At 51.3% G+C, this 26,969-nt stretch overlaps 1 protein-coding gene across 3 annotated transcripts; it reads right to left on the reverse strand.

Annotated features, from left to right (window-relative positions):
* Positions 1-204: 204 nt before the first annotated feature.
* LOC128268711 (E3 ubiquitin-protein ligase goliath) lies at positions 205-21,615 on the reverse strand. 3 transcript variants are annotated; one of them, XM_053005906.1, is made up of 11 exons: positions 20,893-21,615; positions 10,804-11,810; positions 5,941-6,070; positions 5,739-5,856; positions 5,418-5,489; positions 5,251-5,327; positions 5,086-5,182; positions 2,938-3,090; positions 2,654-2,866; positions 2,353-2,586; positions 205-2,253 (listed from the first exon to the last, which is right to left on the reverse strand). In XM_053005906.1, the coding sequence occupies exons 2-11, from the start codon at positions 11,354-11,356 to the stop codon at positions 2,053-2,055; spliced, it is 1,848 nt and encodes a 615-aa protein (XP_052861866.1). In that variant the 5' UTR covers positions 11,357-11,810; positions 20,893-21,615; the 3' UTR covers positions 205-2,052. The 3 variants fall into 3 exon arrangements, with proteins under 3 accessions (XP_052861866.1, XP_052861864.1, XP_052861865.1); XM_053005904.1 differs by having other exon boundaries at positions 205-2,586; XM_053005905.1 differs by lacking the exon at positions 20,893-21,615 and adding an exon at positions 15,022-15,096 and having other exon boundaries at positions 205-2,586.
* Positions 21,616-26,969: the final 5,354 nt, after the last annotated feature.

Here is a 26,969-nt window from a genome sequence, read left to right on the forward strand (position 1 = left end):
CTTGGACCAGGACTTGGAAGCTTCATTCACAGCGCAACCACACCAGGCACAGCTATGCAGTTTTTCTTTCTTATTTGTGCTCAATGAACCATTACTTGGAGCCCCTCGGCCCATTATGAATGGTGTGACGCGAGAGCCCGGGATGTCGGGATGCGCAGGAATGTAGGCCGAACGAAAGAACCGAGACCAGACAGCGGTTGTGTGTAAGGTTTAGAATTTCGTTTAGAACTTTATTGCAAATATCGAAAGTAGTTTCGCTTCACTAATCTACTCCATTATCTGCATGCTGTTAAGAATGTTTGTTTGGCTCCTGGGTGACCTGTTAGTGTTAATATCGTTCATCCGCCGCTTTCGCTCTATCAAGCATTAGGTTTGGTTTTTGACTGTTTTATTTTTTACACGTTCCTCTCGACCTCTATCATACACTACGCCAATCGGGGCGGGACATCAGGTTCCCTGCTCCGCTTTCCGCACCACACCACATCCTTGTCAGCAATTTTCAGTCTTCAGTTTAGTAACACAATAAATACAACGTCACGCGAGTGTTTGGCGCAATGATGCTGAACCTTCTATTTAAACGCCGCATTCTGCTGCTGCTAGGAAGTGTCGCTAGGTCCGCTAGGTGATCGATCTCTGGCGCGGCATTCGGACAGGTTTGTTCAGAGCTAAGATCAATGAAACTGAGTGTAATTTAATACCCGAAACCCGTAATTTTGGAGCTAAGGAATTAGATTCGAAGGGGTTGCCCCCCCCCCCCCGTCAGGCGGTTTTTGTTTACGTTCTTTTCTATCATTTTAAAATCATCAACGGCTCACAGCACGCAGCCGTTAGGTTGCGTACGTAGAACCTTTTGTGATGCCTACAACTTGTTCGGTAGCTTGCTTGCAAGATTAGGTCTGTACGCCAGTATAACAGTTTCGGACAGAAACTGTTGTCATTCCGGAAATTGCGAAATTCGAGGCACAAAACCAACGGAAAAGCAAACCAACGCCTTTTTGCCAGCATCTGTTTGTTTTTTGTTTTTCTTGGGTTTTAGTACCTGCACACACAAGTTGGACGGGGTCCGTGCGATCCAGTCCTTTAAGCCTTATCACATATCGGTTTAATTATACTGTGTTCCGAGCAAACATGAGATCGCCATCGCCTTTCTTTAAGTAACAAACTGCAGGCTTTTGTTTTAAAAATTAATTTACCGACCTACGCCTCAGGGTGTCAGGGTGTACTTCCCATCTAAAAACCTTACTGCAACCGCCCAACGCTCTAAGCCGATCGCCGGAAAAGGAACCTTGCTGGTTGGTGCTGGTGAATCACTAACTGTTATCGGCCTATCTACGAAACGATCGATTAGTTACTAATAAGGTGTCCAGGCGTTCGAGCACACCGGAAACGGCTAAGTTCAGAGTAAGAAGACGGGTGTGTCGGGGGTGCTTTCGCACATATTCCTCCAGTGGCCTCTCGAGGGCTACATTTTTAACCGTGTTGAAAAATCTAACTTCCTACTACATTTTGCTAAGTACCTTCGGCGCGATTTTGCATCAACTATTAGTGGGCAAAAAGGGTGAAAGGGTTTCGATAGTACGGTAGCTTTCTTTATCTATGAACGAGTTAAAACACGGTGTTCGCGGCACGGGACTACGGATTGTTGTTTCTTTCAGTTTCTCTACGAGCTTGCATTACTTGGGTTAGAGAGCTGCGTGTGTTGTGTGGAACTACTCCTCACTCTAAGTCGGTAAACGTTTCCCGTTCCCGGTTAGTTTGTTAGTCTACCAAAAAACTACGCTGCAGAAACCGTTGGCTGCAGCCGCTTGACTGGCGAGAGAATTGGCGTTTTTGAAATAGAAACCAAACCATCAATGGAAACAATCGGAACAGAACATTTCCTAAACATTTTCTCTAAGCCCGTGTGTGTGTGTGTGTGTTTCTAATGTCTCACTCTATCACATGCCGGTCGCCGGCATCTGATAATGGTCGATGGTAGTAGCACAGCGTTCATTATCTACCGTCGCTCCACGGCATGCTGGACGCTCGGAGGCGAAGCCACCCGAGATCCGATCACTTTTTCTGGCCCTCCTTCTCGCCCCCATCCCGCTCCGATCGGCGGACGATCAGATCGTTGTCACTGTTCGGTTCCGTTTCGTCCGACACTTCGTCGTCGTTTGAGTAATCGATCGCAATCTTGAGGTCCTCGCACGTGACCACATCCGTGATCGATTTGCGGGACAACGAGCAGCGTCTCTTCGCGTCGTCGGCGATCTGGTCGTGAATGCACACGTTCAGGGAGCTATCATTATCACAGGGGGCGGAAATGGACTGCGGGAGTACGTTTTTCAGTGGCGTGCGTACTTTGCGTACCTGACCGCGATCGGTTTTGTAAAACTTGAACGGAAGCTTCGACTGCTGTTGCTGTTGGTGCTGCTGCTGGGCGCCCGCCGGTTCGCCGTCGGCCCGGTGGGGCCCATCGTGCGGATAGGGATGGTAGTGGTCCGGCGGGTTCATACCGCGGCACGAGCCGGTGGAATGGTTGCCTTTGTATTTCTTTAACGTTGCCGGCAGGCTCTTGGATCCATGCATTTCGCCGGCACAGGACTGCGGAGGGGGACAAAGTCTCCATTAGAACCACTCTTGGATTGGACACTTACACACACAAACTTACATCACTGTCGGGGTCATCCTGGGTAACCTGGCTATTCTCCGGATTGCGCTGTTTCTTGTTCAACGCAGCGGCCAGGCACCCGACACAGATATCGCTGTCATCCGGTTGTTCCGGTTGGCGCCGCTGGTGGGCCGCAGCGCGCCCGGACGAGTGTGAATTCATATGATCCATCTGCTCCTGGTCCGATTCCGACTCGGACGAACTGCGTGACATCTACAACCACAGGGGAAAGGAACGTACATTTTGGTCCCTCACTCGCGCACAGTCCGGCTGCCTATAGTTACCCGATTCTCACTGGAAGCCCGTATCTGGGGCAACGGGCTGACGCTGTTGCGCCGCTGGTAGCCCCCTCCGTCGGTGCTGCTGCGGTCATCGATAAGGTCTCCCTCTTCCATGTCCATGTCCAGCTGCAGTATACTCTCCTGACTTCCGGTAAACTAGGCGTGTATAAACAGCAAAACACACATCCGTTTAAAGGCAGCGTTAAAGGGCCACTTAAACTCCCAACAGTCGTCCAATCAGTCTACTTTCTCTACGTTTTATAGCGTTTTGCTCAAGCGTTAGCGTTCGAATAGTCAACCTTTCTTTCGAACTTCAAACTGGAGATTACCACGAAGCAGAATAAAGCAAAGGGGTCGGACTGCCCAAAATCATTACAAAACAACCTTTAAGTAGCATCAAAGGGAGCGGGCGCGCAAAGTATACAAGGAAGGGTACCAAATTGGAACAGAAGGGTCATAATAGGGTAAAGAAAAACTAACAAAACTAGGATAAAACACAAATGGAAAAGTTTATTTTTATGTACATTGATCGGTAAAGTGCCTTAAATATCGGAATCGGAGCCTCTCGCGACAAGACAAACCACCGGAGTTGTCTGCCCGAAAGACCCCGGAGCGCGAACCGCGCGTTACCGTGTTTCTGGTGGTTCCGACACCATTGTGAAATCGTTATTCTGTTCTTCAAACATCGCTTTCTCCAGGATGCAAGCGTCAATACGTGTTCGCCTTGTTCCACCGTTCCGCTGTCGGTTACTAGTCAGTTTCAGTTCTAAATCAATACACTATCGCAAAAACCATTACACGCGAAAGCTAAGTCGTTTCCCGTTAAGCCGGAGGGAATAACGGTGGTGGTCAGGTGGTCTCTCTCGCATCTCATACAACTACCGGACACACAAGTACATAGAAATAGCGAGTAGCGAAACTAAAGGAGCAACTGAAACAGTTCCAAAACAACGCACTAAAATCAAGCGAATCAATGATCTCTAAAACGACCGTTCAATCGGTGTATTACGCTAGCGACAGTACGGGCGATCGATCACGGTTCTCGATCACGGTTCTCGATCGCAACTTACAGCTAGTGAAAGCAACAGCCGCAGCAGCGGAGCTCGCGCTCCCGGTGCCAGGTTTTGTATACGTGTAGAGTAAGATAATAGTAATGTCTCGAGCTTGTATCACAGAATCTTACATAAGTGTGACATACGTTTCTTAAGTATCGACGTCGTGTGCTGGAGAGTTTCCCCCTGGAAAGCACACCGTGCGCGCACCGGAAAACCGAAAACCACCAATAAAACACCACCCCGCCGCCTTGCTTGGTATAACCAATACGCGAATCCGTGTGTCTGTGGTCCGTCCGTCCGTGCGTTTCCCTAATTCAAAGTGCAACCAAAGCCGCGGCGTAATGTTGCGACCAAAATGTGTGTCGCATGGCACGTGTACGAGAGGGCAGAGGGGCTATTTACAGCACAACTCCCCCCCGGCCGCTTCGCTTCCTTAAACACTAGCGCTTCCCACCCATCAAACGCACACCGTGCGATCGAGAGCCGCCGTTGCATCGTCGTAAGTCGGGGATGCTTTCGTTAAATCCTATTACTCCCATTACTCTATCGAACTCAGGCACCGGTCGGTCGGTTTGCTGATAAGCTGGCTGTGGCTGTTACTTTCACTGCCACCGTCGGTGATGATACGACGGTGATGATCGCTACTACTATTACTACTATTACTGTCCCTAGGGTTACCACCGCCCATGCTAGCGGCGCTACTACAGCCGTCGGCCGTGAATCGGTCACAGAGCGCGCTTCTGGTGCCGCTACCGCCTCCTCCACTGCCACCACTCGCTTCGCCATCGTCAATGTTGATAATGATGGTTACGATGTCGGTCAGCTGACCACCGGCGGTGGCGACCGCTGTGCCGGTGCCGGTGGCGCGGCCACCGTAACCACCACCATCGGCCGACGGGCGGGCCGGTGACGTCACCGGCGACGTCACTGGGCGCCCGCCGCCGGCGCCGGTCCCTGACCAGGAAGCTCTTCGCGACGACTCGCTCGACGCTATCGACGCCGTCGTCATCGTGGACGTGTCGGAGGGTGGAGGCGGTGGCGCCACATTTAAGTACTCCGCAATGGCCGCGTTGGTCTGCGCGGACGAGCAACCCACCACAAAGCCGTAGTGCCGGAGGATGTCCATTTTACACATCGGGCACGTGCGATGCTCTAGCAGCCACGGATCGATGCACGCCTTGTGGAACTCGTGTCTGGAAGGAAGGAAAGGGGGAGTGCATTAGGTCGGTGGGTGGCCATCATCGTCGCTGGTAGAACTTACTTGCACGGTAGCACGCGTATCACATCGGTCACTTTGTACGGCTCGATGCAGATGGCGCAGCAATCGTTATCGATTTCCTGAACCGCGTCGGGAGAGAAGAAAAAAATGATGACGATGGTCATAAATAAGCTCACACTCGGGTGGCCACCGCGCCCTCCACTACTTACCTTGTCATCTGATTTAATACTTTTCGTTGGAATTTTGGCAATGATTCGCTTCGCGACGCTGCACAGCCGTTTCTGCAAGAAGAGAGGTGAGCGAAACGAAAATTAATGCCTTGCCGCGCGATGTTCGACACGAAACCGTTAGCATTTATGTGGTTGGATAACAGAGATGGGAGTTTCGTAAGACGGTGCCTCGGTCTCGGTGCAATTGAACTCAATTGAACCTCGGTCGCGCTCGGGAAAGCAGGATCTGAATTTAACTTAATTTAACGAGCGGCTACTACAGAGAGAGAGAGAGAGCCACTGGCGACCGAGCATCCTCACCGATTGTTTGTCTTTCGTTTGCAGGTACCGGAACCGCTGCACGTAGTAAAACACCAGCCAGACGAGCGAGATGATCATCAGCACGATAAACGAGATCGACACGAACAGGACCGACGTGCTGCAAAGAGACGAGACGAGACGAGACGGGCCGTGTGGTTAGTGCGGTCTTTGGGGCGGAACATCGGGCCGGTTGACCACTTACCGATTGATGTTGCCTATCGGGCGGAACTGGCGGGAACCTTCGATGATGTGCATCAACACTTCATGGCTCTCCAGCAGCTCGATCAGCTCGTGGCCCAACGCCTTCGTCGTGAAGACCGCGGTAATGTTTCCTGTGTGTGTGTGGTAGAGACGCAACGTAGAGTGTTAACAATCGACGTACGAATTTAACGCAACACCGGTCGTCGTTGCCACACAATGCCACGTGTGGTGGCTAAAAATTGCAGGCCAATTAGTAGCGTCACGTTTGCCACATTATCAAATTAGCGGCCACGAAAACGCGCAACGCGCCCTGCAACAATGGGGCGCGTGGAAAACTGGGCCACCCTCGGGGTCGATTGAATCGAGGGATTCAATTCTTGTCTCCATCTTGAGCACGGCACAACAGCTGGTTCTTGTCGAACACACCCGGTAAGCGCGACCGGAACTGGCGATGTCCATGAACCGCGTCTGGGGGTGGCGTTAGAAATCGAGTCGCATCAGAGAGCCGCCGTATGTTAATTCGTATGTTAATACACCGTCGGCAGGTGCAAAACAGAAAAAATATAGGCCCGCACCACGAGGACCTGCACCACGCGTGGCTTCAGCGGCTCTCCATGAGTCACTGTTTGCGCTTTATTGTGCTTTTATGTTGTGCGGAAACGCGGGAATAAAGAGACATGCGTTTGTGGTGCGCTGAACACAAAGAGGCCTCCACGCGGCCGGGGCCAACCTTGGCCGACGCGGCAAACAAACCGATCCCGAGGGGGGGTGTGCTTGTGGGAGAGAACTTGTGAGAAAAAGCGTGCCTTACCAGCGCCTTGAGGTGAGTTATTAACGCGAAGAACCACAATGGGCAGGTTCGCTTCTCGACCCTTTACCCCATTGTACCAACTTCTGTTCTGACTCGCTGTTCGCTTGTCGTTGTTTCATTTCTTCATCATTGGCCCGGTTATGTTCCTGTTATTGATTTTCTACTTCTTTGTATTCATTTGCTAAAATTAAGCGTTCCATTTTTGGGGCCCCAAACCCCTGCTCCGGAACTGGCGGAGGCGGATATTGCCGAGAATAATTACGCGGTTTGCGCGCATTTCGTACACACTCTCGGAAGCGTCATTAATTATCAATCAATACGATAGCGGACGGGGTGGGGGCCGCTGTTTAAAAATGCATAAAACGCTCCACACGCTCCACACGCTAGAAACACATTGGCAGAGGTGATGGTGGTGTGAACCAATTTCGTGCGTTTCGCGGCCACGCGACCGTAATGAGCTGCCGGCGCTCGAAGTGGCGCTCCGGGCCACCGGGCCATAAGAATGTCCTTCATCATTCAATTAACCTTCGACACGCATAACCACCGAACGCTGCTTAAATACACACCAATCACGAACATCAGCCTGCCGGAAAGCCGAAGAGTGTCCTTCTCCTTTGGTGTGGTTCCGCGAGCACGACGACGAAGGAAACCCTAGCGACACGTGTACGCGCTGGTGTTTGCTTGTGTGTGTCACCGTCCATTGGCAGGACACCAGTCGAGAAGACTGGACTTGACGACTTGGCCACTTGGGGCCGCAGCTGGTCGGTCACTTGGGGCCAGCGGGCTTTGGCAAGTGCAGCCACCACGTTTTGGGATGCATAGCGCCGTGGGATGGCCGTGTGTGTGTGCGAGCGACTGGGCGACTGGGCACAGAGGATTCCCAGGAAACACCCACCCCGGGTGGCGAGGACAGACTGGCGTCATCGATTTTCTGCAGTGCTGGCTGCCCGCAGTTGCCGCAGCAACATTGCGTTCCATTATTTCGAGTTGAGGTTCCGAGCCCAAATAATATTTTGGCAAACTTCACCCTCAACGCCCGCCTTGAAACAGCTGCTGCTCGCGCGTATCGAACGGCGAATTGGGGTTGGCAATCGGTCATAACACCTTTTAATCGCTAATCGGTCGGAGTGTCCACTACTTAATATTTCACGGACTAGTCTAATGCCGTAATAACCTGCCACCCGATATGGTGGTGGACTCTCCTTGAAGTGCGAAGTACTCGGCTCTACTCGAACCGAGAAACTCGGGGATGGCTGCTCGTTATCACAACTGATTGCTGTTACTTGACAGATTTCGAACACTTATCGCGCAGTGTGGCCATTTCGGAACCACAGCACCTGCGGGAGATACGTGGTCTAAAGTCTAAAGCATCGTAAATCCCTTGGAGAGTCTCATTTCTTATCCAAAGCCTACTTCAATTGCAATCGTCAAAGGGTTGCCTAGCGAACGGTTCTCCAACTGTCAAATGTTGTTTACTTTCGGACAGACATTTTTTCTCACCCTGGAACCCTGGAACACTGGAATCCCCATAATAAAATCAACAACAAACAGAACCCAATTTCGAGGAGTCGCCAGCCAGAACAGCAGAAAACAGTGAGTCCACTTGAGTCCACTGCATAACGCGCCACACTATCATCATTCAGTCGTTGACTGCTGGAGGCGTCTCCGGACCAAACTATCGACACCTCGCTAGAGTGCTGGTTGTCACAAACATTATCAATGTTTGCCGTGAACCCCCCCTCCAGATCGCAGTCCACCGCCGGCGTTAGGGGACACGCCAATCAATCACCAGCCCAGCCACGGCACCTGATGCTGGCTGATGGTTCCCCAGGCAAACCGGTTCCGTTGGGTCGAAAGCTGACAGTCTGTCCGTTCCGTGTTCCATTGTGGTTGTTGTTGTCCAAGTACATATTTCAAACACCCTGATAGCCTGTGAGGATGTCCAATTGAACCTGCGCGAACACCACTTCTTTCCGGGTCATTCGTGGCCGTCAAACTACGTCGTCTACTATACGTCTGCCTTCGTCTGTTTACTGTAGGAGTAACGGCCTATTCCTAGTACATCACAAGGATGCGTTGTGTATGCATCTCCCGGGCTAATTAACTAACTGTTTGTACCCGGGCGCACTCTCGGGGCCCAGAATGTAGGAAGTTGCCGCCGAGTCGCTGGAAAGCGAAGCTGCGCAGGCAATAAATTAATTACTTCTGAGAATCAGATCTCGGGACGCTGAACACACAACCGCAGTCGGTTCGTCACCCGCGACCAGGGACGCCGAGCGTCGCGATGGTCGTCGCCGACGGAGAGTCACGACGTAACGCGCCCGCCAAAGCAGGAGGTCGTCGACGGCCGTCTCCGTCTCGGCGTGAGAGTGAAAGTACCGCGGCCCCTACCGATTATGGCGTCCCTCCGCGATTAATGCGCGGGATATATGGTGCTGTGGTGCAAGGCACATGTCGGGCCAGCTATCGGCCACTATCTTACAATGTCGCGGACGTGACCGTGGCGGCGTCGCGGGTAGTTTCTCTTGGCAGGAGACACCACCACGTATCGGTTGGTGGAGTCATAATTCGCTGCATCCATCCTAGAGAGGCCGTTAGACATTAATCACCTCTCGCTCGCTCACTCTCTGTTCGGCACACAGTGGGCCGAATGGGGCCAACGGGACCACCAAGAAGTGAACCGGCGGCTCAGGGTGGGGTGTCGTATTTTTATCTTCACTCTACTACGGCAGGGGACGGCGACGACTATTGACACTACAGAGACGTTGAAAAAAGGCCGCGGATTGTAAATATCATCGGCTGGGTTGATATTTTCGCTTTCGGTGGTTGAACTCACGCCGCCGCCGCTGCAGCAGCTGACGATCTGTTACAGGGCTAGAGATTCATCGTGTGCTGGGGCGCGGCATGTACATTAAAACAAACCAAAGGACCCCCGTTTTATAGGCCACCCAACGGGGGCCCTCCAACGGGGCCACTTCAAAACGAGCTAAATATACCGGGGATCGTAAAGTACGTGCAATATCGCGGGGAGCAGTTGGGATATCAAGATCACTCTCCTGGTGACTGATTACTGGGTTCCCCCTACATAGAGGCCACATCTCAGGTATCTGGATGGTCTCCCAGAACGGTGTAATTACAAAGGCAGCGCTTAGAATTAAGGCACACCCCCTGAACGCGACAAAGTCTGGCCAGAGTCTTCAATTCTTCAACTTCAATTCAGCGCGCGACAATCAACAAGCCACGAGCGAGCGAGCGAGCGAGGGCTTTTGGAGGACATTCCATTGTGGCCCCCGCCAAAAAAAACACACAAAGCCAACACCTTCTCGCGAGAGTTCGCGCGACGTACAAAAATCAAGACGTCAATCTTTCGGTATCTTCGCCTCCGACGAACCGTCTGTGGACGCGAAGTCGGGGCCTCCGCCCGCGGTTATCTTCCTGCCTGCCTGCCACTGCGCCACCTGCCAGCTTATCAACAGCAGCTTCGCCACCCTCCGCTGACGCCTGTTTACAGCCCCCCCAATAGATTCTTTGTCGTCGTCGTCGTCGTCGAGAGCTCGGGCGCGGGCGCTCGTTCGAGAATCGCAATAATGTGACGACTGTTGACATTTCTTCTTACTCGACGAAGCACACACCTACACCTCCTCGCCACGCTCTCGAGTGGGGCCGATGGGGGTGGCGGGCAGTTATATCACTTACACCCACCCGTGCCTGCCATCAGGAAGTGTGGTGTTTTGTGTTTTGAACGGACCTGAAACCGACGATCGGGGGGTTTCGAGCCACGTACCGCGGTGATACGCGTGAATCCGCAACTCATTGAGTCGGGAACGGGGAGGACGACGGACCATATGTCGGACGGTCAAGTCCACAAACAAGGTGTACTAAAATAAGCGGGAACTACAATCGAAGAGTAGTCCGCTGGTTGGCAGACGGCCCGGACCCGAATCGATCATCACTCGATCACACTGGTGGTAGCGCCTCCTGGTGTTCTACAAACAAAGAACCGAATCGATGGACCTTTTCCCGCCCCCCTTTAACCCCACGCGGGACACTTACGTTCCTTATCGTTGATCTTCATTTTATCCAGCTTCGCGTCGCCCTTATCGTTGTAGATAATGGCGGCCGCAGCCCCGTGTTCGGCCGCGTGCTTCACCTTGTCCTCGAAGTTGCAGCCACCGCGCCGGATGAGCGCGATCCAGGCCGTGCCTTCGTGGTCCGCCGGAAGCGGATCGCCCCGCGTACCGAGCCAGTACCGGGAGCAACCGGAGTGATCGGAACGGTTCGCACTGTTGGTGACGTGCACCAGCAACCCGGTGCGGTTAAGGACACGTCCCTCCCCGTACTTGGCACTCTCGTTGCCGCCGAGCTCCCGCAGCTGACCGGCGGCGTCCACGTAGCTGTAGTTGAGGAACGCCAGCGTAAAGCTCTCGATCGGCATGCGATCCTCGGCCGGCAGTGCGAACGAGGACACGCCGTTGCTGAACTCGGTCGGCTGGGAAAGCGAGCTGATGTCGTGGTTCGGTGACGAGTTGGCCGTCACCAGCGAGGCACCGACCAGCAGCGACAGGAAGTTGTTCATATTGACCTGATGGCTTAGCGCCGACATCATGCCTGTCTGATTTCACGCACACTATTTAAAACACACACGCACACACACTCTCGCAGGATGTCTCACGTATCCGAGGGGCCAACGGAGCCCATTCGCACACACCCGACAAGGTCTCACTCGAAATCACTGTACTTGAACGGATTTCCGGAACTTTGGAACTTTGGAATTCACCGGCAGGAACTCTCCAGCAACAGCAGCAGCAGCAGATACACAGACCCCGTCAGTTCCACTCGGTGCTACCCGAACACCCCCCGGAACGCTCCGGTTGAACTCTACGAGTGCGATCTGGCTGCGATCGTGGCCGGCCCTAGACTGACGGCGGCTGGCCCTCTCCCGGGGCTGGAGACTGTCAATCGACCGCGGGCTGGGGCGTTACTTCGGCTTCCTTTGACGGCTAGCTAGCGAAGGGCTAGTGCTTACGCCCGTTTACGGGTTGCGTAACCTTCGGCTGAACCTGAAAAATAGAATGCAGAACAGAAGGGAATGTGAATTACGTTCCGCGTTGTTGTCAGCGCATGTGGCGGCGCTCTGGACAGTCCGGTAATTCCATTAGACCGAGATTTTAGACCGCCTGACGCAATGCGTCAGGACACACTTGTGGCGGGACATATTAGTGCCACTTTGTGACACTCTTCGGGGTGGAGGCCCCCGGGAAACCATACTGGCGCGCGTGATGTCCTGCGGGGACTTGATGCAACACAAGCTGGACAACGTCGGACAAAAAGCGTCTAAATGTCACACAAACACCACGCAATGCGTCCATCATCTTGCCGGGAGCCTCGACAATAGCCTCGGGGGTCGCTTATCGCTCAGCTCAGGTCGGTCGCAAAAATATTGTACAGAAGCGATAACACCCCAACAGCCACCCCATCTGGTCCATACCTAATTGCCCGCTGAAAACGCGCTGAGTTCGCGGTGTAGTTGAACCTTATCGCTTGCGTTGTAGCGTTACAAAAGGTCCGCGAAATCTCTCTCTGTCTCTCTCTCCCTGTCAGGGTGACTCACCGCGATGGCCGTAAACCGGCTCTACATTTCGTTGCACGCTGCCGGCCCGCGGGGGGAAGGTCGTTCCAGTTGAATATTTACGGCGGCAGCGACGGCGGCGGCCCCACGAATTTCACGGCTCATGCCGATACCATTGGCCCCAAAAGGCATGCCTTAGGTGCTTCTTCTTCGTGCCTTCCGGTGCCCTTCGAAGAAGCGCGGCCCGCAAGTAGAAACTTTGCCGACGCCGCGCAGCGAACTCTCGAGGCGTAGGAGCCTCCGGAATCAGCAATCTTTGCTGATAGAGTAGAGGGCCCCGATAAGATAGGGCACTACCCACGGACCTGGACGTACTGGTGGTGGGGGGGAGCACGAACGCAGTATTGGGCCGGGCCGATCGATCGCACGGATTGCCGCCGGCAACGAATTGCGCAATCCTCAAGGACATCCACACCGAAAACAAAAAAAAAACAGCAACCCAAGATGGCCAAGATACGCAATTTAATATTCATTCTAGTCGGCACGTCACTTCCGGTTCGGGTGCTCATTTCTCAAGCTGATGCCAGAGAGGTCGAGAGGAAAATAAATCCGGCCCCGGCTCGAGCGATGTAATCGGTATTTATCTATTTATTCAGCGCAAGCTTGCGCCGCCTTTGTAGAGGCCAGCTACGGAGCAGCTCCGGAGCAGTGTGCATCGTCATGCGCCTCTCAGCGCCTCAGCGTCGCCGGGCACTGGATGTTAACGACCAGCACCTTGGTGAACGAAGCGCACAAAAAACCTGTTCCTCTCTTGATCAGGCGGCGGCGGCGAACTAGTTCCAAACGCGCCCCACGGGGTATGTGATCCTGTTGTTGCGCCGTGGCCAACAAACTGGTGGCACTGCCCCCGCCTCAAACCGGGGATGACATCGACCTGCCTCACTGGGGCTGCGGGCCCCCCCGGCCCCCGAGCCGTTGCGTTTATCGGGGCGCCCGACCCGGGCCGGGTTTGGTGCAGGTTCTGAGCCGCCGTGTTCTCGTGTTGTTGCCATCAGCACCACCGTGTGCGGCCCTGGCAATGATATTGACCTTCCGCGTAATAGCAACAACGGTGAAATACGAGCGTACACACTCAGACAGAGAGACCGAAACAGCGCAAAAGTGTGGCTTGATGTCGGAGATGCCTTGGCCTGGGTCTGCTCTAATGATTCCGTCTTCCAAGAGGGACACGTGAAGGTAGAACACACCGGTAGGTTGGACCCCTTACAGTCAGTTTACCTCACAAATGAGTCTTGAGAACTGTACATTCGAGTAATACCCGATCTTGAATCCCTTGGCCACTGGAGCTCTCTGGGCGAGGTATTTATATACCAGGTCTAAAACTATGAGAGGAGACTTATAAACAGATGGCTCTAGATGTCGGAAAACTTTCTGATAGAACAGAAAGGTGTGGTGTATTACAAGCTCTTAAAACCTGTTGAAACCGCGAATTCAGATCGCTATTAACAACAAATGATCAATTTAAAACATGCATTGATCGAAAAACGATTAGAATTGATCCAGCAGACACGGCGCGGCAACTTGACTCCGTAAAAATGCGCCTGGACACAAAGTAAGAACTGGTTCAGGATACAATCAAAGCACTTGGTTGAGAACTGCTTTCCCACCCGCTGTATTCACCAGACTTGGTCCCTTCCGATTATCATTCATTTTCATCGATGGGGCACGTATTGGCTGAGCGGACCTTCGGTTGCTACGAGGAAAGTTCCAAAAGACGAAGAATTCTTTCGACGTGGAATCCACGATTTAGCAAAGAGATGGGAGAAATGTATATCTAGCGATGGCGCATAGTTTGAATAAAATAGAATTTTTCGTTTCATGCAATAAACATGTGATTTCTGTGAAGTCTCATTTCATAGTTTTAGACCTGTTACGTAGTTCCAATTGACAGCTGTGATTTGAGAAAATTTGTCTGAAACTCACGGCGGACAGCTTAAAGACCTTCATCGCTTCCGGCACTCGATTCCGACGATGCATCGTTCCAATCGTCACTTGGTTTAGTCCGTCAATGTAGTGAATGTAATGTGAAACTCCAAAAGAAGTAACGAACTGAAACTTCTTCAATCAATTCAGCGGCCTCAAAGCTACAAAGAGGTAATTCAAGAGAACACAAACGACTTCCTTTTCTGCTCCGCAGTGGGTCGAGTGCCGCGTGTAATAATTATAGAATTTTATCACCTACATGTCATGATCCGGCATATGAAGGTTCACTCCGAGATACACGATCCGAGGTCGCAGACAAGTGCGATTGGCTCAGAGCGGGCACTACCCGTCTGCCGTCGTTTGTTACATAAGCAAACTGGCCTTCGACAGAGCGTCAATAGACGCGCGCGACTTCATGGATCTGCGAGTTCCGCAGTCATCTATTGCACTTCGCGCAATCCACCATAACCATTTAGCATGATGTCCTTTTGGCGTGCCAAAAGCGTGCTAAAGCATCGCTTCTCGGGTTCAATCTGCCGTGCACTTGAGGACCTTCGAGGTGCCCAAACCTCCTTCGCTTCGCACTGATTTATGCCCATTTCGCAAGGCTCCGTTGCCGTTGCCGAGGCGCATTCGAGATCGAACTCACGATCCACCATTTCACACGCATAACTGTACCTGCGCGGCGCAGCGCGCACCTAATCCGAACCGCAACCCACCTGTCTCCGCGTGGTCCCGACACATCGGCCTACACAACCGGTTCTGGGGCCCCCGCGACCCGGACCGGTCTCCCACGGACTGCAGTGTGTGCTTTGCGCGTGTGTCGCTCGACATCACGATCTCACCGCTGTTCCGACTCGCCCGCTCACTTCCGAGATCCGAGGCAAGGTAGGTCGTTGAATGCGCGAAGGTTAACCTAAGCGCTCGCGCCGCGCATGAGTTTATATTTTTGTTTTCGGTCGAGAGCACCCCGAGGTTCGAAGCAGCAGCGCCACGCCACGCCACAACAACATGGGGATGGCGACGCAGTGACCACGTTGTTTGTGGTGCCGCGAGAGAGCTTTGTTGTTCGCGTCGCGAGCAATGTAAATAGTAGGTAGCGTCGGGCGCCGGGTCGACCAAGAAGACGGTTCTTAGTACGCAGCAGCAGCCAAGGGGGTAATGAGCCAAGAAGTTGCTGGTGGCTGCGCAAGGACTCCGTTATCTTTGTTTTGCTGCTATCATCGTCGGTGGGGGGTAATATTCCGTCCCGTCACATCGATTCATCACCCGCCAGTCCGAGGTCGTACACTAAAACGAAGAAACAGTGTTGAATGTTCGGGTGGGCCAATCCGATGCGCCAAACTTCGACGGGATTCGATTAGTCGACTCCCATCGGACGCTGCGACAGGCGGGTTCTCGGGCCGGAGAGACCTTCGGGTGTCGCGTACGTGACCGGCATCAGCGCAGGGCTAGCAGCAGCAGCTGCTGGCCCATCAATGGCCCCAGACCGATCAGTAGTTTAGGCATGCTCTCGCTTCCCAACGGAGGGATGCGCTTCCGGTTGGCAAAAAGGCCCTCGGTGGCCGCCGCCGATCGGCTTGATGACGACGGCAGCAGCCATTTGCATAGTGCGATTTATTATTCTGCATCGGCGGATGACGGGCCGTCGCCGCCGATGATGATCGCTGGCGCTAGCGGGCGGCCCATTACAGCTCAGCTGATGAATTATTCAGCCCTCCGGTGGTGCGCCCGATGTGAAGTTGTGGTGCCCTGAGCACCGGTTTGGATGGCGTCTTTCTTTGTTTGCGCCTCCGAGACGCAATGGATGGCTGGGTGTCGTGTGTCGTGTATGCCAAGAGTAACTCTAGAACGTAATATCGGCGTTCAGGCGCCATCAACGGTCGTCTCCGTGGTGTAGTACCTGCGTATTATCGGCGACCAGGAGCGCTCCTTAGCTCTCGATCACGTCGCTTCGCTGCGCAAACACCAAACACTTCAAATCCGAACCCCACTAATCGGTTCCACCGATCCCTCCGTTTGTGACGTTTATCGTATCTTCAATATTTTCTTATCAATCACACCAAAAAACCCTTTCCACGGCGAGCACCGGAAACAACGGCCAATCTGCTAACCAACCGATGACAGTACGGATTGCGAACTGAACCCCCCGAACCGTATCGTCGGCGCTCTCACGGCGCGATGTTTTTCGGTGGTTTCTCGAAAATAAAAACATTATTTCAAAAATAAAACGCGCAAAGGAAGACGAGGGCACGCACGCACACGCAGCGGGCCCCGCCAAAGTCCCAAATATACGCGGCGAAAACAAGTCCGATTTCCGCCGGCACTATTTGCGCTGCGGCCGCGTCCGCCTCTCCGCCTCGGTTGGCCCACTAAGCCCCCCCACCGGTGGTGCCCCCGGTAGTGCCGCGCCACGTGAAGGCGCCCTCCCCGAACACCGCCGGCCGGCCGCACTAGAAACGCACTAATTTTATTTGAATAATTATCCGCTCATTACAATGAAGCGGCGCGCGCGTACTCCTTTCGTGCCAATTAGCGCCCCTCCCCCCGCATCCGCCACGGAGAGCGCCCGCCCGATGTATCTCTCTCGAGTGACCCCGCAATCACGGAGTGTACTAGCCCTCGCCCCCTGCGTCCTTCTCTCCGGCGCACGCTTTCTATTGATCCACAAAGTCACGCCACAGCCTCGCGCCACGAGTCAGCTGGCCGGGCCACGCGCCACCCCGGGGGTAATCTCGGGGGGCGGTGGCCCGAAGTTATGACGGATGAGCCTCTGGCCGCCGCGCCGTACAAACGGAAGTACGCTGCGGCACGGTACGCAATTGAGGTAACAGTGTGGCCAAGTGGGGATTACGAAGCATTGGGTTGGGTCGGCGGCGGTCCAGTTTTAGGGTCGTAATAAAAGTTTTTTGTACTGGAAATCTAAAATATGTTTGTATTGGAAATCCAATTCCTTAGGCCATTTTACACGGGTGGCCTTGGAATGTCATCGGTTTGGAACTTCTTCAGAGTGCGCATTCACGACAGGGGGTATTTAAATGTTAGATAACTCCGCCACCGGTCAGTCGATTCTGACATATCAGCCAGATTCGGAAACGTCAGTCTATGCCGTTTTAGTTATGGATCAATTTACGGCAAAAAGCGGGCTGAAATTATGGCGCTTTACGTTGAAAATAATCGTTCATCTGTTTAAACTGTGAAAACTGTTCGTGCTTATTGCTGCCGAATTTCTTATTACTTTTTTCTGTGGGGCTATTTGAAGAGCAAAGGCTTATGCCAGCCAACCGAAGACCATTGAAGAACTGGAAGCTAATATCACAGCGGAAATTGCTGCCCGAAATGTTGTCAAATACAATGAAAAATGCCCGCTTTTTGTGTGTTTAATGGAGGCGGTCATTTGAACCATATTGTACTCTGAGTGAATTATCAATAAACGGCATCTATACCCTAAATAAATCTTGTCCATTTGCCAAAATCGACTGAAAAACGGCGGAGTTATCCAATATCTAAATATCCCCGAATGCCTCGTTCCGCCAAGCTATAACAGTGCTTGATGGACAACTCCCTTCCAATCCCACCAAACACTCCACACTCCAGACATAGAAGTCGCTTTTGGAGGGTCACTTGCGTTGAATATTCTCATGTTGAATCCGTTTACTCATCCATCGTCCGTGATTAATCGCTTTGAAAAAGGGCTGGGTTTCGTTGCGTTTCAGGATCGTTTCACTTATGTGGATATGTTAAAGCTGTTCTTCTTGGATCTTCTTCTGTGGTGCCTCCGTTTAGTGACAAAAACCGCGCACACTCTTTAGTACGAACTTATATTGAGTTCAAGCGTGTCTCTTGGACCGCCGGAGATGCCGGAACCTATCTGCCCATGCACCTAACGTGCGTTCCCATTTTACCGGACGGATCTCCGCCTGTGGTCCGAACGAACGTGGCGGGCTGGCGGCCCTTTGGCTGACTCTGGCCCGGCTGCTGTTGAACTCTTGAAATGGTTTCACATGTTGGCCCGGTGACAGTGATTGATGCAGCAGGGCCCTGAAACGAGCGAAATCCGCTAACGACCCCCACCCGATGCGCTTCTTCGGTATCGTCCCCCGGTGCAGTACATTGCAGCGGCATTGTCGTATCACATTATCATATGTCTGTTTCGCTACGATAAGGTTGACTTGGGCAAAGGAAGCGGCCAACGGCGCCACAGGTCAACGAAATCCGATACATTTTCAGTGAGCTTCCACGCTGGCTAAATCGAATTAGAGCAGTTCGTGGACAATTTAAATGAAATTAGGACCACCGCAGCACGTGGCCAAAAAACAGGACACGCTTCTTGGTACCTGTGCAAAGACACAGGTACACCTTGTTTACCTTTACCGCAGTTTGTTTCCCTTTTCGGTTGGTCGCAATTTTCCGGAAAATGCGCCACCATCCGTCCGGTACACCGTTAGAAACATCCTCGGGGAGCGAACCGCGATTGGCTTGTTTGGAGTAAATTCCCTTTACGGTTGTCCACCCGCGAAAACGGAAGCATTTCGCGAGGGGCAAAGAACGGTTCCCGTGGCGCGCGTCGCGCAAACATCCTTGAACTTTGGGCGCGGACCGGGGAACACGGATCAATATGGAAACGTGCACCACGCCACGACGACGACGACGCTACGGGAATGTCAATACTCAATTACCAGTACGCGGCCTGGGACGGAAGGGTTCCGTTCCGCAGCAAGACAAAGCCAACCTACCGAAAGCTGCAGCGCGGCCCGAGACCGGGTCGTATGTTTTATTTTAAAACATTTTTAAAATTCCATTCCATCGGCCACACCGCCTTGTTTCGGGCTCACGTGACCAGCACAGCAAAGCATTCCGGAGGAGGGGCGCACACCACGGGATCAGCCACGGCTCATCATCATCGCATTCCCTTGCGCGGCTGTCAGCGGCCAATCTACCGGTGGATGGTGCCTGCTGACCGCTGAGCACATGTTCCGGATGGAGCTTTAGGATTAAGGACATGGCTGTGTGCACCTGAAACACGTTTCCCCGGACCCGGGGCCCAGCGTGCGGCTCGTGCCTTTCACGTTGTCCTAGCCCAACACGTGCACACCCGGTGTCCGGTCCGGCCACACCGGAGTGTGTGTTCGGGAATGTAAGACTGCGGTTGGAACGGAAACCACACGTGCCGAAGGAATTTTGCGCAGCGTCCACTTGACGGTGGTGCTGGGCTGCTGCAGGGTGGCTCCCGTTTTTTGGGGGGCCCACAAATGGGATTATCCTCGCACACACACGGTACACGATAGCCCTGTGGTCGCTACAATGATAATCTTACAGTCGATCTAATTAGTGAATGTTCCGGCCTCCGGGCTTGATCGCCGCGATTATCTGACGCCCAAAACCACGGGCACGTTGAGTGCTCTCCGTTGCGTCACGTTCCCCCCACCCCTTGGTGCTGTGTCCATTGCTGTGGGGGATTCTGGAAAAAGACACGGTGAAATGAATGGCTGCCATATCTGTGTGTTTGCTCTGCCCACAATTCACAATGGAACGCAGAGAGATGCAAAGTACCCAACACACGTCCGCTTTCCAGCGTGTTACACAATGCCCCCCCACCCGCGTATGCTGCGGCCACACTTTGTTCGAAGCGCAACAGCAAAACCGGAACGGCTGGGCTGGCCAGAAAAAGCAGAAACGGACGGCGGCCACAGAACCGCTGGGAAATATCTCACACCTTCTCGGGCGCGGGGGAAGAGAATGGGACATTTGGTGGGTCCGCCATGATGACGTAAAGCGCCCGGAACCCGCGGAGGGCGAAGGTTGTTTGCAAACATAAACACGAACACACACACGCACGCGATCGCTCAACGGTTTCCTGATTGACCCACTTTGAGGCCCTTTTTTCCCTGGACCAGCATACCCGTGTGTGTGTGTGCAACGCAACCAAAACAAACACCCGGATGAACCCGGCCTGGTTTTGGCAACATCCCCATCCGACGTTCATTTTGTTCGATGCTGTCATTCGCTGTCATTCATTTCGATTTCTGGGGCATTTCCCAGCCTCGGATTCGATCCCCGCGTTGTTTCCCAGGGGCAAAACACACTCCAGGGGACCAAACAGGAAATACCGCATACGCACACACACACACAGCACGTCAGCGAAAGGAAGCTCGGTCCTTTTGACATATGACGTCGACGTGCCAATGTTTGTGTTTACGGTCGTCGCGGGCAGCCGATCGGAAAGGGGTTAAGAATTATGTAAATGGCCGTGTGTGGTACGTTATTTGCCCGCTCAGTCAGAACCCGAGCCGATCGAGGCCAGCTGGTTTGCTGCGAGATGTGTCTTCCGGGTTAGGCAGCGCTCGTGACGGCGTCACCGCATTAAACGGTTCCAACCAACGGGACGGATGTATTTTTAGCTCACTGCGGCCGCCAACAGCCGGAATGAATCATGCAAACGCTGCAACGCGAAACTCGTTCGGTCGCAGGGGAGTCGTTGTGTTTTGCTCCGTTTTTTGACATTATTGCCGATGCACACACACAACCAAGGGTGACAAGCGTGTGGAATAAAAACAGATTGCTTTGTCTTCTCACGCGCGCTCGCTTACCTCTCTCACCGCGTCTCACACGGACTCACGCTCACGCTCTCTTCGCGATTTTCCGCACAGCAGCAGCAGCAGGCCGAACTCTCTGCCGGGGGGAAAACTCTGCGGGCCCAAGGATGCTCTTCTTTTTCCGCCGTGTTTCTCTTCTCGGTCAGTTTTCGTTTTTCGGAGTCTCCGCACACACACACCCACACGCGCGGGTGCAGCAAGGCTACCTATTCCCGATGCAGCAGCTCTTGGAAAATCCACGGAACTCGCCCACGGAACCGAAAATAAACATCAAACACTGACCCCGCTGCTGGGAAAATACTACCACACACACACACACACACTCGCGTGTACCCTTGAACGTCCAATCCGTCGACCTGCAGCTGCTGCTGTGTGAAACACACACACACTCAGCGCGGCTCAGCTTCCGAAAAAGGCTCCCGAGCCTCGAAGTAGAATTTTCCCGACCGACGATGGCGAGTTTTCCTGCGGTGTGCCGGGCAATTCACTTCACTTCACTTCACGACCATCCGTTTCGTTCGTTGCGCGCGGGTCGCGGCGGGTTTTGTCTGCAGTGCGGATTCTGTGTGTTACGGCCGTTGCTCTCCGACGCAGAAGACGGCGGAACCGAGCGGATACCGATTTTGCTCACACCAGTCACAGGGCACATTGGGGCTATTTTCCCAGCAGGAACTTACATATTAACCGATTTCGTTTTTTGCACAACGGACGGACTGGCTTCCGAGTGGCTAGCTGGCGGCGGTCCGAAAATAACAACAACAATAAAATTGAATGTTGTTTTTATGAACCGACCGATTTTGGAACCTAACTTTGACACTGCGAAACTAACTTTGACGACGAACCTGACACCCGAGTCAACCTACGAAAATCCCGAAGGTAACTCACAATTCATCCGGCACTCAATTTTTTTCCTAACGCACTGTGGGGAATTTATATCGGAAAGGTGCACATATTAAAATGTTTTAATCTAATGCCTTATCAATTCAAACAAGGATATGAAATGATCGATGCGTTTGTGGGAATTTTTAAACAAGTAATTTTTACCATCTAGATTATTACCCTTGAACTATTATTGCATCGTTTGATAGAATACTTATTAGCCTTTTTTCATCCAAGCTTAAAGCGATATTATCTACTTGATTAAATACATGATCAATCGCGATATCGTCGTTAATGTTTTCCTCCATGATAAAGAAATCTTTTACAAAAATAGTTACTTGTTAAAGTTGCTTTATGTCAGCCATTTACCCATAGTGCCCGAGCACTCAATTATGTTCACTGGGTAAGAATGAATTTGAAAATCCCGAACAAATCCGAGTCATTTTGATGTTTTTCTGACAGTCAAACAACTGTCAGTTTATAAAAGGCATTCAAATCGGCCGTTTGAATGCATTCATTGTTCCGTTGAAAAAATAAACAACATAAACAGTACACTGTAACTGAAATAATTGAATAAAGCGAACCAAAAATAAAATAAGTGAAATATCTTGCATTTTTCCTCCAAATTTAACATTTAATTTGAACTTTCTCTCGTGGTCCTCAAGTTTGTCCGTCAGAGAGCTTTCGCTGCGGAAGCTTTCTGCGGACACTATGGAGAATTTGTATCACACAAACGGACAGAATTTTAAACAGGTTAACAATTCAATCATATCTTCCAAACTGAATTTGTCGTTCAATAAATCACCATTTCGATATAATAAATTTAAATCATTGTATTAGTAAGTAAAAGTTGGCTTAAAAGAGACGGCCAAATACTCTGATTGGTCACCTATTTTGAGGAAATATAACTGAAAGCACCGCAAGCAAACGCGACGCCAACTAACGGTTCCATTTTGTTATTCAATTTTGTTTTATTTCTGTTCCATAATTGTTATATAACAGTAAATATCAATGAGTGCCAAATAGTTTGTCATTACACTTTTTCACAATTTTGTGGGGGCAGAATTTTGTGTGTTTTGGATGCGCCGTCCATTTCGGCGCGTTTCTATTTCGTCCACCGTACTTCTGTGCCGTATTTCTGCGCGGAGCCTGACGCTATGTAGTTTATGGTAGACCATGGCGGACCGATCCATCCGCCGATGGATCCGCCGATCGTTGTGTTGCTGTTAGTTAGTGCTCGCCCCGCGCCCCGCTACGTATAAATCCATTCATCGTACAGACTAGAAACAACCATTCAAACAGAGTACGCTAATTCAGAAGGCCCAAACTCAAAACGGTGTTTAGATTTGCTTGCTTTAAGTACCACCCGGACACTGGCGTCTTTAGGGTGCACACTTTGACCGTAGTTTTCGTAGTTCGTCTGGCTAAGAGACACCCGCCCGTCGGTTGGATTGACGCTTTTTACACACGCCCTGCTCCCCCACGCCTCTGGTAGATGGCCAACCAACCTGCGCCAGCGACCTCCGCCCTGCGAGGAATCGATGTTCCGGGCGATGTTCCAATTATTATTTAAAATCTTGTTTTATAATAGTTTTCGGCGACCACTGGCCGTCGCATGTTTCGAATTCGAATTTATCGTTCGTTTTTTACACGCACACACGTCGTTAGAGAGTGCTACAGAGAAGGAGCTGTTAGACTTGGTTGGTACAGAGTAGTGTTATATTACAAATATTATCAAATAGAGTACTTAAAATAGCCGTTTTACTTATGTTTGGGTGTGTTCCTTTTGCTTGTTCTAAACATTCTTCGTTACCGCTACCGTGTTTCTTGCCTAGAGTTCGAGCGCCGTTACCTCTCGCCCTTTCTTTTCCAGTTTTCCAAGATCTCGCGTCCACAATTTTTGCCTAAATAATTAACAGTTAATTTTAAGTTAGTTTTTCTAGGTTGTTTTTTACTCTTTGTTGCATTACTATCCCTCCGTCGACACTGTGCTGCAAAGGGACTGTCCAACGCCTTTTTTGTCTACCCAGCAAAGAAACGCAACCTGATGAACAAATTCTGAAAACCCTTTTCCTCTCCGTCGGTTCTTTAGCGAAATATTTACAGATTTTCCCCCCATTTTCATTGATCCCCACAAAACAAAAGTCACATTGAAACGCACGAAGTACACGAATGCAAAACCGAAGAAACACACTCGGCCGCATGCGTCTCGTACATTATCACATTGCACATCCTTGAAAAAGTAACAAGAATCGACCGCCCCCGCGCCAATTGGACGCCACATTGAGCCGTACTGGGCCGGGGGGGGAGGCGGCGTAGTAGTCTGCAGTAGCGGTCTCGTTTCTCCTTTTCTCGCCATGTTCAGTTATTACATTTGCTACCTTTACTTTACACGTTTACCTTTACGCGTTTACTGTTTGTTTTCCGATTTCGGTTCGTAAAAATAGAGGATTTGAGTCACCTGTAGTTGTCGTTTGAGTGGAGTGCGTGTGTGTGGTTTGAGTGGCGGCCCTTCGAGTGTGTCGTGTCTATTGTTTCATCACGATCACACCAGCTCGCCAGACTATTATTCACTATTTTTAGCCGTTTCGCGCGCGCGGCCAGTTTCGTTAAAGGTTTACGGTTAAAGATTTGTTTATGTATATGAAATTCATTATGTTACCCTGTTTTTATTCACTTGTTTATTTAATGCTGCCGGCGCAGTGCAGGAGTTTGTTGTTTGTTCTCGCCTTGTTTTCCTCTTTTATCGCTCCTGTTGTGGTTGCTATTGTTTCAAGTGTGCTAAGTGTGAGTGAGTCCATTTCGGTACTTTGGCTTCGATACTGTCGTAAGTTTGTTTCACAAAAAGGCAAACGGGGAAACGAGGAGAAACGGCCTTCGACGGGGTGTGAAGGCCGACAGCAAAACGTAAAACGTTGTTCAACGAAATTCGGTTTCAAGATTGTCTATTGCTTTGAATTGTGCTCGATATTCGCCTGATGCGGACTCAAACTTGGGGCTGAGTAGTAACTGTTGTATGTGTGTGTGTGTAAAGTTCTTAAATAATACGCATCTTGTTCGTTGTGGCACTGGGTTGTGGCAGAATTACCTATTCGGAACAAAAACAACAATGAAATACACGGGCGCGCACACACACACACCTTAATTGCACGTTGCGCTAATAATGTTGCTAGGTTCGGGTTCCAGCTTTGTACATATGGTTCACCTTATTCAGTAATCCTGTTTATGTTTGTTTGTTGTTTCGCCTTGTCTCTCTCTCTATTACTTTACTTGCGCTTCCTTTTTACAGTTCTTCCCCCCTTAAACGTAAATGTTACCAAGAACACGGAGCCCCAATGGGTTTTCGGTTCACTAACGCCATTCTTTCGTATACTCTAGTCTCTTTCAGAATGGCCGTGACCGTGTTTAACAAACCAAAAACTATCATTTCGGACATTTTCAAATCAGTTTGTTGCGGATCTACACGAGTTTGTTGTTCAACTCTTTTTGTGGGTTGCTCAAATTGTAGTTTAGTTTTGCCAGTTAAGTTTTGTACAATTGCCCGGTTTACTCCGAAATGCGTGGTTCGGATCGATTGAGATCGATTTACTTCCCCTTCGCGCCGGAACCGGAAACAGAATGTTCAGAAGTATTACTTTTCACGCTTTGTGCCGAAACGAACGAAACGAAAGAGGGCTTCTGATCGCAAAGCAACGTCGATTAATATATGCCATTGCTCGCTTGTTTATGCTGTATGCTGTGTTTTTTGGTTTGATTCTCTGTACATAACATTGTTGCATTAGCAATCCCTTTCCCTGTTTGAGGTTGTGTATAAAATCTGCTACCAGCCAGTACGTGTGTCTTTATGTGTGTGTGTGTGTGTTGTTTGTCCCTCTCCGGATTCGAGGCTCCCCCCTCGCCGTTCCGGTACGCTCACCGGAACCGGGCCTCGTCCATTCCGTTAGTGCGCTTCCCGCGTGAAAATGATTTCCCGGCTCCGACCACTCCTCCGAGCTACCGAGAGTTGACAGTCCAGTGCTTTAAATCCTTGGTTTCCCCATTCTTCAATATTCTCTCGTCCGATCCTGCCTCTATTACCTGCCTATTGCGTATTGCGTTGTATAAAAATATATGTAAAAAACAGTTTCCCGGCCCGGCCTTTATATGTGTAGTTGCGCTCCGATCTCGGCCCCGGATCGGCCCCGGTTCCGGTTCCGATCGCCGTCGATCGTCTCTGGTAATGTAAACCGGTTCCGTGTTGTGTAAAAAACCATTCCACTTAACTCAGCTATGGATTCGGTGCTTGGAACTGTTTTGAACAGTTTCTGGTGCTATCTTGTAAATAAGAGACACACGCGGGGCGTATCGGCGACCCAGCAGCAGTAGTAGTAGTGGTAGGTGGGGCGGCAGTAGGGAGCAGCCCCACCCGAAGGACCCACCCTGTAGGGAATGGAGCCCAGGATCGGCCAGGACCACATCACACAGGACCCACAAACACCCAACAACCGTCTCAGTTGTTGCCATAGGCATAACACAGTCAAACTCTTCCCGTGGGTGCGCGTGTGTGTGTGTGTATCCGTCCCCTATTGCTCCTTAACACCTTCCCGGCTGGGGGTTTCCAACACTGTGTGGGTCGCGAGATACGCCGCGTGTGTTTGTGTGTGTATGGTTGCTGTTGTCGGTTGGCTTATTTCTTAATCTTGATCAACAAATAACTGTTGTAAGTATTATTGTATATGTATATTGATTGAGGAACTATTGGTTGTGGTTGCTTGTATGTTGTATGACCTTTCATCATCATCATCATCTGCTTGTTTGCTGCTGGCTTCATATTTAACTTGCTATAGTCAGAGAGTTTAGTTTGCTTGCTTGCGTTGGTTGCGTTGCGTGTTGTGAGTAGAGTTTTCCTGTGACTATTTTTGGGCTAGCATTAGTAACTTTGTCACACTCGCGCGCACTTTGATGCGAGTGGTTCGGTTGGCACTGCACAAAAGTGCAATGTGGTGTGCCCCGAGTTTCGGTATTTACCTACAACAGTTTGCATTAACAAAAACACTATTGCTCTGTGTTTGGAGGCGTGAACGTACGGTGCATCAGACGGTCGTTAGTTAAGTGGGGTTAAATCGGGTTCGTGTCTGTGTGTGTGCTTGTTTGCAAACTCAAACAGTAATGTAACAACCAACAAAACGCTTTGAAGCGAGCGGGCTCTTGAA

The sequence above is a fragment of the Anopheles cruzii genome, chromosome 2, assembly GCF_943734635.1.
Source record: "Anopheles cruzii chromosome 2, idAnoCruzAS_RS32_06, whole genome shotgun sequence".
Taxonomy (NCBI): domain Eukaryota; kingdom Metazoa; phylum Arthropoda; class Insecta; order Diptera; family Culicidae; genus Anopheles; species Anopheles cruzii.